We start from the raw sequence: 10,200 nt of genomic DNA, 5'->3' as shown, positions 1-10,200 counted from the left end.
AACCGGAATAAGCATCCAAGAAACTCATCATGGCTTGACCAGATGCCCCATCAACCAACCTGTCAATACTCGGCAAAGGATATGAATCTTTCGGACATGCCTTGTTCAAATCTGTATAATCAGTACACATTCTCCACTTTCCGTTTGCCTTCTTGACTAGAACTATATTTGCTAACCAAGTCGTATATTGGATTTCTTTAATGAAACCTGCCTGTAACAATTTTTCAGTTTCTTCAAGAGCAGCTTTTCGTCTTTCTTCTCCCAACTTCCTTCGTTTTTGAGCTATCGGTCTTACTTCTCGGCAAACAGATAATTTGTGAGAAATGATGTTATGATCAATTCCCGGTATGTCTGATGCCTTCCAGGCGAACAAATCTTTGTTCATTCTTATTACTGCCACTAAGTCATCAATCATTTCTTCGGGCATACTACCCCCAACATATGTACATTGCGTTTCATCTTCGCCTAATTGAACCGATGTAATTTCTTCTCTTGGCTCTATCCTTTCATCATCATTCATTCTGGGATCCAAGTCCACCATTGCAACCATGTTTCTTGCTTCCATACTTCCGGTCGCCACTCTCGGCTCTTGGACCATCTTCAATCCGGTCGCATAACACTCTTTGGCTGCTTTTTAATCGACATATATGGTTGCTATGTCTCCCCGTTCTGTTGGAAATTTCATTGCCAAATGTGGCGTCGACACTATAGCTCCCAACTTATTCAACGAAGATCTTCCTAACAAGGCATTATAAGAAGTACGAGTATCTACCACCAGGTATCTGATTGTAATTGTTTTCGTTGCATTTCCTCTACCAAAGGTTGTCGGCAAATCAATATATCCTTTGGTGTCAACCTTTTCACCTGAAAACCCAATTATTTGCTCCTTCAAAAGGACCATGTCTTGTTCTTTCAAATGTAACTTTTTGAAGGTTTCCCAGAACAGAATATCGACTGAGCTCCCTTGATCTACTAGAGTTTTCATTACCGCGTACTTGGCAATTTCAACTGTTATCACCATTGGGTCTCGTTGATCAGGATCAATATCTTGGAAATCTTCATCAGTAAATAACATAGGTGGCAAACTTCTTCTTTTGAAAACATAATTCACGGTCATGGTACCTCTCAAATATTTCTTTCCTATCGTATTATATGTTTCCTTTTCCGGAAAGCCTCCAGAGATGGTATTAATGAACCCTCTAACCGGCCTTCCCAAACTGCGTTGTCGGCTCCTTCTCTCTTGAGAATGGAGGTGGCTTCCTCCACTTCTTAGATCTCTTTTTTCATCTCTTCCTCCTTTTCTCTCCTTTCGATCGTTTTGTATATCAGTCGTTCTTCCAAATTTTTCTCCTCTACTCCTGACATCTTGTTCTGGACTTTGACTAGCCTTCATTCTTCCGACTCTAACAAAGCGTTTTAATTGCCCTGTCTGGATCAACTCTTCAATTCGGTCTTTCAGCGCTATTCATTCTTCAGTGTGATGGCCATGATTTTTATGGTACTGGCAATGTTTGTTGTGGTCAGCTCGATCTGGGGTTCGTGCTTTCCTTGGTGGCGGTATTACTTCAGTTGTCATCGCCTCTTGAAGTATTCGGGTCCGAGTTGTGCTCAATGGTGTGTATTGTTGAAACTTTCGGCCACGGGGTTCCTCTCTGAAACGTCTGCTTTGATATCCTGCCTCTCTTTCATTTGTTTTCTTCTCGTTCTTCACGTCCATCCTTGCCTGATTCCTGAAGTCCCTTAACTCCTCCATTTGCATGAACTTTGCTGCACGCCGTCTTAATTCATCAAGGCTTACGGCCGGTTTTTTGCACAAACTATCGGCAAATGGTCCCGGTCTCAACGCAGTTATCATATGATGCATAGAAACTTCCGGACTGAGGTTTCTAATACTTAAAGCCATTCTTCCAAAGCGTTCCATAAAAGCTCGCAACGACTCATTTTGTTCTTGTCTTATGTTTACGAGAGCTATCGATGTTAAGTGATGTGGTCTACTTGTAGCGAATTGAGCTCCAAACTTTTCTATCAAAGTGTCAAAACAATCAATAGATAATGGTGGTAACCGGGTAAACCAGCTTAAAGCTGCTCCTTTCAAAGTAGTTGGGAACACTCTGCATAGGATGGCGTCATTCCACGTGTACAGACTTATTTGAGTTGTGTATATAGCAACATGTTCATCTGGATCTGTACTCCCATCATACTTCTCTATTGTTAGACTTTTCCAATTGTCAGGTAATGGGGTGGGTCTCTATTATAGTCTCAGAAAACGGGTGTCTTCTGGCTGGCGTTTCCACAGCGATACCAGAAATCTCAGGTAACTTCCTTTGTGTGACCCCGAAACTCTCTTCCTTATTCTCTCTTTCATTAACATGTGTTCTCGGCTGAAAAGTTTCAAGGGAAGCATTCAACACGGTTTCTTCATTTAATCTTTGTCTCATGTAAGCATTCTCGGCTCTCAACATACTCAACTCCTCTTCATTACTCTTCTTCAGTGTCTCAAATTCCTCTTGCAATTGTATTAACATGGCCATGGTCATAGCGTTCTGACAATCTTCTTGTTCTCTGGAATGTTCTCCTCTTTCGCTCATTTTGTTTCTCGGCCCCACGGTGGGCGCCAAAATGTTCTTACAAGGACCTAGAAACAAACTCCCTTTGCCTTCCACCCGTTGACCTCTCGGCCTTCGCTTCCGGACTCCCTTCTCGGCGTGATCTTTCGGCTTATTTGTTCTTGGTTTGTACTTGGTTCGAAAATCTTTCACGTTTTATTGAATTGCTTGACGAACACTTCCCGGTCAACTTTAATTTACTCCATTTGATCTTTCGGTTTTTGGTCTCGGCTTCCTCTCACAGATGGGTGTGCGTACCTGAAAGGTGCTCCGATGCCAAAGTTAGATTCAGTTTTACAAGATATTAGAATGAATTCACCCTTACTTACCTCTCAGGATGACCCTCTATTTATACTAGTCTTTTATTGGGCCCAGAAGTTATTTGGGCCTTTTCTCTTTGTATTAAACATTTACTACACACACCTACATATTTGGGCCCAGTTTCATGGGCTTTTGCTTAATAATAATTTCCATTTTATTTTATCTCTTTCTTTTAATTCTCTCAATTGACCTTTTTTAGTTCACTTTTGGGTTGAACTCTCGGCTCAGTCTTCACATTGCTTTCGGTTGGCATCGACCTAATTGGACCTTTCGGTCCAATCTCTCGGCCCAATCAGTACACTCACTATTAACTTTCATTTCTTATAGAGTGTTGCAAAAGAGAATGGTGAAGAAGTCACTAGAGCTGAAATGTTTGTAAAAACACGTCAAGGTCGTCCTACTTGGAAAGGAAAAGCAGTGGATGAAGAAACACTAGATATTTGTTGTCCAAAAATACATACAACATGTACACAAATATTGTCTAAAAAGACACAAGTAAATAAGCGTTGCCTAAACATTATGGAAAAAAAAACCATTGCCTATTTTATCAACATGCAACACTGAAAATGCGTTACATATTCTATCAATATGCAACATTGAAAATTTTTTTCCTAAGAGACATACAACATTAAATAAGTGTTTCCTAAAAACACTGACAACATGTAAATAAGCGTTGCCTTTACAATTGACAATATTTAAAAAAACATTGCCTAAACAATAGGCAACACTGAAAATGTCTTGCCTAAACATTATGAGAAAAAGTGTTGCCTAAACATTTTTTTGAAAAACGTTTCCTATTCTACCAGTGGATGAAGAAACACTAGATGTCATTGTAAGTTTATTTTTAATTTACAAAACGTGTCTATATGCTTTTTTTTTAATCATTAACTACAATATATGTACATATATTTCAGTTTATGGTTAAAGATTCTATGCAAAACGCATCAAGTGACACTATGAAAAAACATTTGAATCAATGTTTGGAAAAGAAAGGCCTGTTCGAGTTCATTGCTATGGAATGATTGTGACACCATCAGTTTTAAAAAAGAATCAAGAAATTGACGCTATCCATAAAGGCTATTGAAGTGAACTCTCTGACTCAAAAGGTTGAGGGTTTAGAAGCAATTGTGAAATTCGTGCTTAAGCAACAAAACCCAAATTTGAATGAGGGATATATAACATATGATGTCACGAGTTTTAAGGAAAGAAAATAGTGTAGTTGCTTCAGGTTCATCTACTTCCACTCATGATCCTTATTTGGACTAGGTATAGACATATAATTTGCATTAAATTTGTATTTATCTTATTTTATTTATAAACTTGATAATATTTTAAAAATTTTGTACATTTTGTTTAATTATTTCAGGATGGATGTCAAGATTTTTGATCGATTGAAGAAATGTAGAAATTTTGAGAGACTTCCTAACTCTAATTAGTTGTAATGATTACAACTTCTATTTTTGGTATAGAGTGGAAAATGAAACTTGCTCATTTGAAAAATTTTGGTATACAATGGAATTATATTTTAAAGCAGTTTGAAAATGTTGCATATTACGTAATTTTATAAATTAAGATATATTTCATAATTTTTCACGTTAAAAAAAGTGTTGTCCAAAAATACTTACAACATGTACACAAATATTGTCTAAAAAGACACAAGTAAATAAGCGTTGCCTAAACATTATGGAAAAAAAAAACCATTGCCTATTTTATCAACATGCAACACTGAAAATGCGTTGCATATTCTATCAATATGCAACATTGAAAATCTGTTTCCTAAGAGACAAAAAAAATGTAAATAAGTGTTGCATAAAAACACTGACAACATGTAAATAAGCGTTAAACATTGCCTAAACAATAGGCAACACTGAAAATGTGTTGCCTAAACATTATGAGAAAAAGCGTTGCCTAAACATTTTTTTGAAAAACATTGCATATTCTACCAGTATAAGGCAACGGCTGCAAAAAAGCGTTGTCTAAACCTAAGCCCACGGCTGCATATTCCACGCCTGAAAAAGTGTTGCCTAAAGTTAAGGCAACGCTTTTTAGGCGTTGTCTAAGGTTAAAAATGGTGTTGTGTTTTTATAGACAGTTCAAGGAGTTTTGAATGATTTTGAACCGATTAAAATTGAAAACAACACAAACAAACAATGCAAAACATCTAGCCATGTAAAACGATCAATGAACAACACGGAAAAACAATTAAACACAAGAATTTAGAGTTTTGGATTGAAGAACAATTAACTCTTGGATGAATTGTGGCTCTAAATACCATTTGATGGAGATCTCCTTGGCTCCATGCTTATTATTCGGTTGAAATTGGCGATTTAATGGAGAAATGGTTCCATCTCACAATATGATGATGTTAACACAATAGTCTAACTACTAGTGAGTACCATAATAGTTGTGGTACAAATCCCACGATGAGCACCATATGTTTTTACTGGAGTTGAGTTAAAACTGTCTAAGGTGGATATGTGAGCTTTGGGTTGAGTTGATTTTCCTATAAAAGGATTGTCAAGCTTTGTTGATGAAACATCAAGTGAAGTTCCACTTGTAGAAGATTCTTTGACACTCAAGTTAATAAGAGCTTAAAGAAATATAAAAGTGTATAAGTGAATGAATAAGATTGAGTGAATATTCTAGTGAATAAAGCTATATTAATAAACTTTTGGACTTAGATCAATATCCAGTAAGATAGTTACCAAATATTGCACCAATTAATTTGGTACAATCTAAATTATTCAGATTTGCTGGGGATTTTATCGGATTCTAAAAAGTATGTAATATTATATCATTAATTTGGTGGTACATCTGATTTATTCGTTACACTAGGTTGGATCCATCTAGAAAAAAAAGTGGGTTTTAATGCTCTTCAACACCCATTTTGGATTGTTTTCACGGTTGCATTGGAATAAATTACTCAAGTTTTCTAATATTGTATTTATGTTTCTGTATTTGCAAATAATTTCTTTCATAAAAACACTTTTTCTATTTAAATTCAACATTTTGGAATATAAACATCAAGGAATCATTATTTCTAAATCTATTATTTCTTAAAAATCTCATATTTAAGTGCCCAATCGGTAGCCGCCCTTTCTGAACTTTCCACACTGCTATATTCCTGACTTACAAAAAGAATAACTAATTGCTTTTATAAATTTACGAAGCAGTGCACAAAAGCATAATGGCAATTGCGTCCTGCACCCCCACTTTTTTCTTCCTGCACCCCCACACTCTTATGCAAAGACAAAATTTACCCTTATTAATTTTTAAAATCCCAAAATTACCCTTAACCTAATAAAACCCTAAAAACTGGAAATGAGTGCCGTTTGTACGTGCAAGCAGCGTCGTCTTCCTTGGATTGTTGATAGCAGCACCGCAACATTTTCAAAGGTCATTCTCCTTCCAAATCTCACACATCTCTCTTGTGATTTAGAGTGTTGTTCATAAAGGTAAGCAAAGTTTCATGTGTTTTGGATTTTCACATCCGTTTTTGTCTTGGATTCTTGTTTTTGTAAACCTTTTTTCACATTTCAAATCATAGAATCTGGTAGAATTTCGAATTTCTGGATCTGGTAGTGTCCCGGATTTGTGGATTCGGTAGTGTTCTGGATTTGTTGATCCAGTAGTATTCCGGATTTGTGGATCCGGTAGTGTTTATACTTTATTATTTATGTAGCAAAAGTTTTAATTCGTAGATGGTTATTGAAGTAGGAAAACCATTAGACCTCTGTCTCCTATTCCTCTATTATTTTTGCTTCGTTTAAATTGCATGGGCAGAAAGTTACGCTTTCCCTCTCTACTTTTATATTTTCATAGTTCCCGAATTGAGTTATTTGGCTATCTAGAGTGTTGCTTGGAACTTCTCCTTTACCTCTAAACATTTAAAGGGAGTGGTTCATGTAATAACCTCTAATCTTATATGGAGTATATATGAACATTTGATGAACATTTCCTTGGCTGCCGAAAATGCTTAGCTATTTTTAGAGGTTCACTACCTGATCCACAAATCCAGAATACTACCAGATCAACAAATCCAGAACACTACTGGATCCACAAATCCGGGACACTACCAGATCTACAAATTCGAAATTTTACCGAATTCTGTGATTCCGAATGTGAAAAAAAGTTTATGGAAACAAGAATACATGATAAAAAAATCTGAAACACATGAAACTTTGCTTACCTTTATGAACAACACTCTAAATCACAAAAGAGATGTGCGAGATTTGGAAGGAGAATGACCTTTGAAAGTGTTGCGCCACCGCTATCAACAATCCAAGGAAGAAGACGCTGCCTGCACGCACAAACGGCACCCATTTCCAGTTTTTAGGGTTTTATTAGGTTAAGGGTAATTTTGGAATTTTAAAAATTAATAAGGGTAATTTTGTCTTTGCATAAGAGTGTGGGGGTGCAGGAAGAAACTGCCAAGCATAATTTAGGAGCATTTTATACTTTTTAGTAAACATTTTCAATAATTTAAAAATAGTTGTGTTGTCATAGGCCCAAGTGTTAACAAGGCCCATGACTTGAGATTTTCCAAGTACTCGGCCACAAGGCGATCAAAGGGTTCTCCAAGCTGAAGAAGTGCGAAAAACATTATTGATTTTTTTGTTAAAATGCATAACAAAATTATTGGAAAAGGAAGAAAATATCATGATAACACGATTTCAGTTAATTAATTAAGGATTACTTGAATGATCTATAAATAAGAGAATTAAAAAACAAAAGAGGATGCAAAATTTATTTGGGCTGGTTCATATTGAGAAAAGAATACCCTAATTCCCAAAAACTATAGTGAGCCAAAAGAAGTATTAAATATGTTTCATGTTTTTAATATAATGAATATAATTGTTTTTTCATACAACCTTTCTTTACATGTTTTTCATTTCGTACTATTAATATGTTTATGGAAGATGCATGATTTTATAGTTAAATTTGATAAGTAAATTCATTACAAATAATATTCTTAACAAAGTAAAATTTTGCTTTTGCGCGTGTTATGCTTTCTTTCAAATTCAATAATCGCAATGTTATAAAAGAGTTTATTTGAAGTTAAGGATATGGAATTTGTGATCATTCGATATATGAATTTCACTGGATTCATGCAAAATGTTTCTTAAAATAAGTATTATTAATTTATTACAATAAGTTTCAAAGTCAAGTTTAAGAAAGACATGTTGATGAATAAGTTTTGATTAAAGTATTCATTACACAGAACTAGTTTGACACCAGTATCTTTTCTATTGGTCCAAAGATAACCAAACTTTCAGATATTTGTTCACTTCAATTTCTTAGTGCAGTTGTTGCAACATGGAGGAGGCCAAGGTGGTTTTGTTAAGCTCAGGGTTCAGTATGTTTGGGATGAGAGCTAAGATAGCTTTAGCTGAGAAAGGAATCAAATATGAGTACATGGAAGAGGATCTCACCAACAAGAGCCCCTTGCTTCAAGAAATGAACCCAATTCACAAGAAAATTCCAGTTCTCATACATGGTGGAAGACCAATCTGTGAGTCCCTCATAATTGTTGAGTATATCGATATGGTTTGGCACAACAAATCTCCTTTGCTCCCCTTTGATCCGTACCTCAAAGCACAAGCCAAGTTCTGGGCTGATTTTGTAGATCAGAAGGTAGATTTCAAAATTTGAAGATAAGAACTAAGCATATATGTTCTAGAAAGCTGTTAATAACGATTTATGTGATAAATAATGCAGGTGTATCATTCTTCTAGAAGGGTGTGGATTTCAAAGGGAGATGAGCAAGAGGTGGCAAAGAAGGACTTCCTAGAGAGCCTAAAGCATTTGGAGGAGTTTCTTGGAGATAAACCTTATTTTGGTGGCGAAACATTTGGGTTTGTTGATGTTGCTCTCATTCCTTTCTATTGCTGGTTTTATACTTACGAGACCTTTGGCAATTTCAAAGTGGAACCTGTGTGTCCAAAACTTATCTCCTGGGCTAAGAGATGCATGCAGAAGGAAAGTGTATTTGAAACTCTTGCAGATGAGAAGGAGGTCTATGAGGGTGTTTTAGATTATAAGACAAAAAATTTATTGAATTAAGGAGACACTAGGTGTTTCTTAAAGCTGTAAGAATTTGCCTATGTGTGATAGACATAGTTTTTATTGTTATCACAGATTCTGCTATTTACTATTGCTTTAGTTAGGTAATCCTAATAAAATCTCCTTAGTTTGTATTGCCATTGTGCAGCAGATAGAGCACACATGTAACTAGAGGCAATGTTTTATTTTCTTATAGGCACACTACCTCCACTCTACTGTATGCTCAAATCTATTTCGCAGTGGAAGTTCAATCACAAATTTCACATTTTTCAAGGATTAATTGATAACAAGATAGAAGAGGACATATATACTTATTCATATGGTTAATGTAACAATAGATGAAAACTACAAACAAGAACAATAATAGTAGATGAAGGGGAAGCTGTTGGGTTGTGCTTCAGCAGGATAATAGTATGGCAGTATAGATGCTGGCGTCTAGGGATTTTGTATTATTTATGCAGAATTTGCTGCATAATCTGCAGTAATAGTCATTAGGAAATCTAGGCATATATTAGTCTCTACTGGTTGGTTATGTTTATGGGATGTAATGGTACTTGTATAAAGGTTGAGGCAATGTTTCTTTTAATTTATTTATTCTTTATTGATAAAAAAAATTAATAATAGTATTTACATTGTAAAAATCCTCAAATGGTTTTCTTATCATGTAGAAATGACTGTCAGGAAATGAACACTTTTAGTATTGGTGTATGCTCAAACTGAAGTTAAAGTTAGCATTTTCAAAGATGAAAAACCTGCATGCCTCAGAGGTTGATCTAGAAACAAAATAATGAAGTGGGAGAACTATTGGTGGTAGTCAAGAGGTTCAATTTTGCAGCATAAAATTTAGAACAAAATTCACATAAAACTGCTACTAAATACTCTTAAACCTTCCATAAGCATTAAAATCATCCTTTAGAGTAGCAAAACATGGCATATGTAACCGCCAAAAGGAAACTGTATAAATCCTTTTTGTTGAGTTCATACCATATATGTTTGAAGAACAAGTGTCTTTTTGATAATTAGCCGAAAATTGTAAAAGTACTCAACTCCGAGGTCAAAGGTAAATGGAACAATACCCACAAGCTGGTCACATGCAAGATGTTGCAAGCCTTAATGAAGTTCTGAACTCACAAATTTGTTTCTTCATTTTAATTATATTCCTATATCTGTTTCCCATTATAAGAATAAATTTATATTGAACTAAATCAAA

At 35.4% G+C, this 10,200-nt stretch overlaps 3 protein-coding genes across 3 annotated transcripts; 1 reads left to right on the top strand and 2 right to left on the bottom strand.

Moving 5' to 3' along the window:
- Window positions 1–634: 634 nt before the first annotated feature.
- On the bottom strand, window positions 635–1,393 carry LOC137833900 (uncharacterized). Its single transcript, XM_068641969.1, has one exon. The coding sequence runs from the start codon at window positions 1,391–1,393 to the stop codon at window positions 635–637; it is 759 nt and encodes a 252-aa protein (XP_068498070.1).
- Window positions 1,394–1,465: 72 nt separating this feature from the next.
- On the bottom strand, window positions 1,466–2,531 carry LOC137833899 (uncharacterized). The gene is made up of 2 exons (XM_068641968.1): window positions 2,303–2,531; window positions 1,466–2,205 (listed from the first exon to the last, which is right to left on the bottom strand). The coding sequence occupies exons 1-2, from the start codon at window positions 2,529–2,531 to the stop codon at window positions 1,466–1,468; spliced, it is 969 nt and encodes a 322-aa protein (XP_068498069.1).
- A 5,450-nt stretch (window positions 2,532–7,981) lies between these two features.
- On the top strand, window positions 7,982–9,263 carry LOC137835011 (probable glutathione S-transferase). Its single transcript, XM_068643301.1, has 2 exons — window positions 7,982–8,561; window positions 8,646–9,263. Exons 1-2 carry the CDS (start codon window positions 8,244–8,246, stop codon window positions 8,988–8,990), a joined length of 663 nt encoding a protein of 220 aa, XP_068499402.1. The 5' UTR covers window positions 7,982–8,243; the 3' UTR covers window positions 8,991–9,263.
- Window positions 9,264–10,200: the final 937 nt, after the last annotated feature.

This window comes from Phaseolus vulgaris, chromosome 5 (genome assembly GCF_000499845.2).
Source record: "Phaseolus vulgaris cultivar G19833 chromosome 5, P. vulgaris v2.0, whole genome shotgun sequence".
Taxonomy (NCBI): domain Eukaryota; kingdom Viridiplantae; phylum Streptophyta; class Magnoliopsida; order Fabales; family Fabaceae; genus Phaseolus; species Phaseolus vulgaris.
Note: the sequence above shows the minus strand (reverse complement) of the source record. Positions and strands in the feature narration are given on the sequence as shown.

What these genes read in the sequence shown, in the direction of transcription:
- LOC137833900 (XM_068641969.1), bottom strand. Translation starts at nt 1,393, where the DNA reads ATGAAGGCTAGTCAAAGTCCAGAACAAGATGTCAGGAGTAGAGGAGAA.
- LOC137833899 (XM_068641968.1), bottom strand. Translation starts at nt 2,531, where the DNA reads ATGGCCATGTTAATACAATTGCAAGAGGAATTTGAGACACTGAAGAAG. An exon ending in GAAGTTACCTGAGATTTCTG is followed by an intron (nt 2,206 to 2,302) that starts GTATCGCTGTGG and finishes GTCTAACAATAG; the next exon opens with AGAAGTATGATGGGAGTACA.
- LOC137835011 (XM_068643301.1), top strand. Translation starts at nt 8,244, where the DNA reads ATGGAGGAGGCCAAGGTGGTTTTGTTAAGCTCAGGGTTCAGTATGTTT. An exon ending in CTGATTTTGTAGATCAGAAG is followed by an intron (nt 8,562 to 8,645) that starts GTAGATTTCAAA and finishes TAAATAATGCAG; the next exon opens with GTGTATCATTCTTCTAGAAG.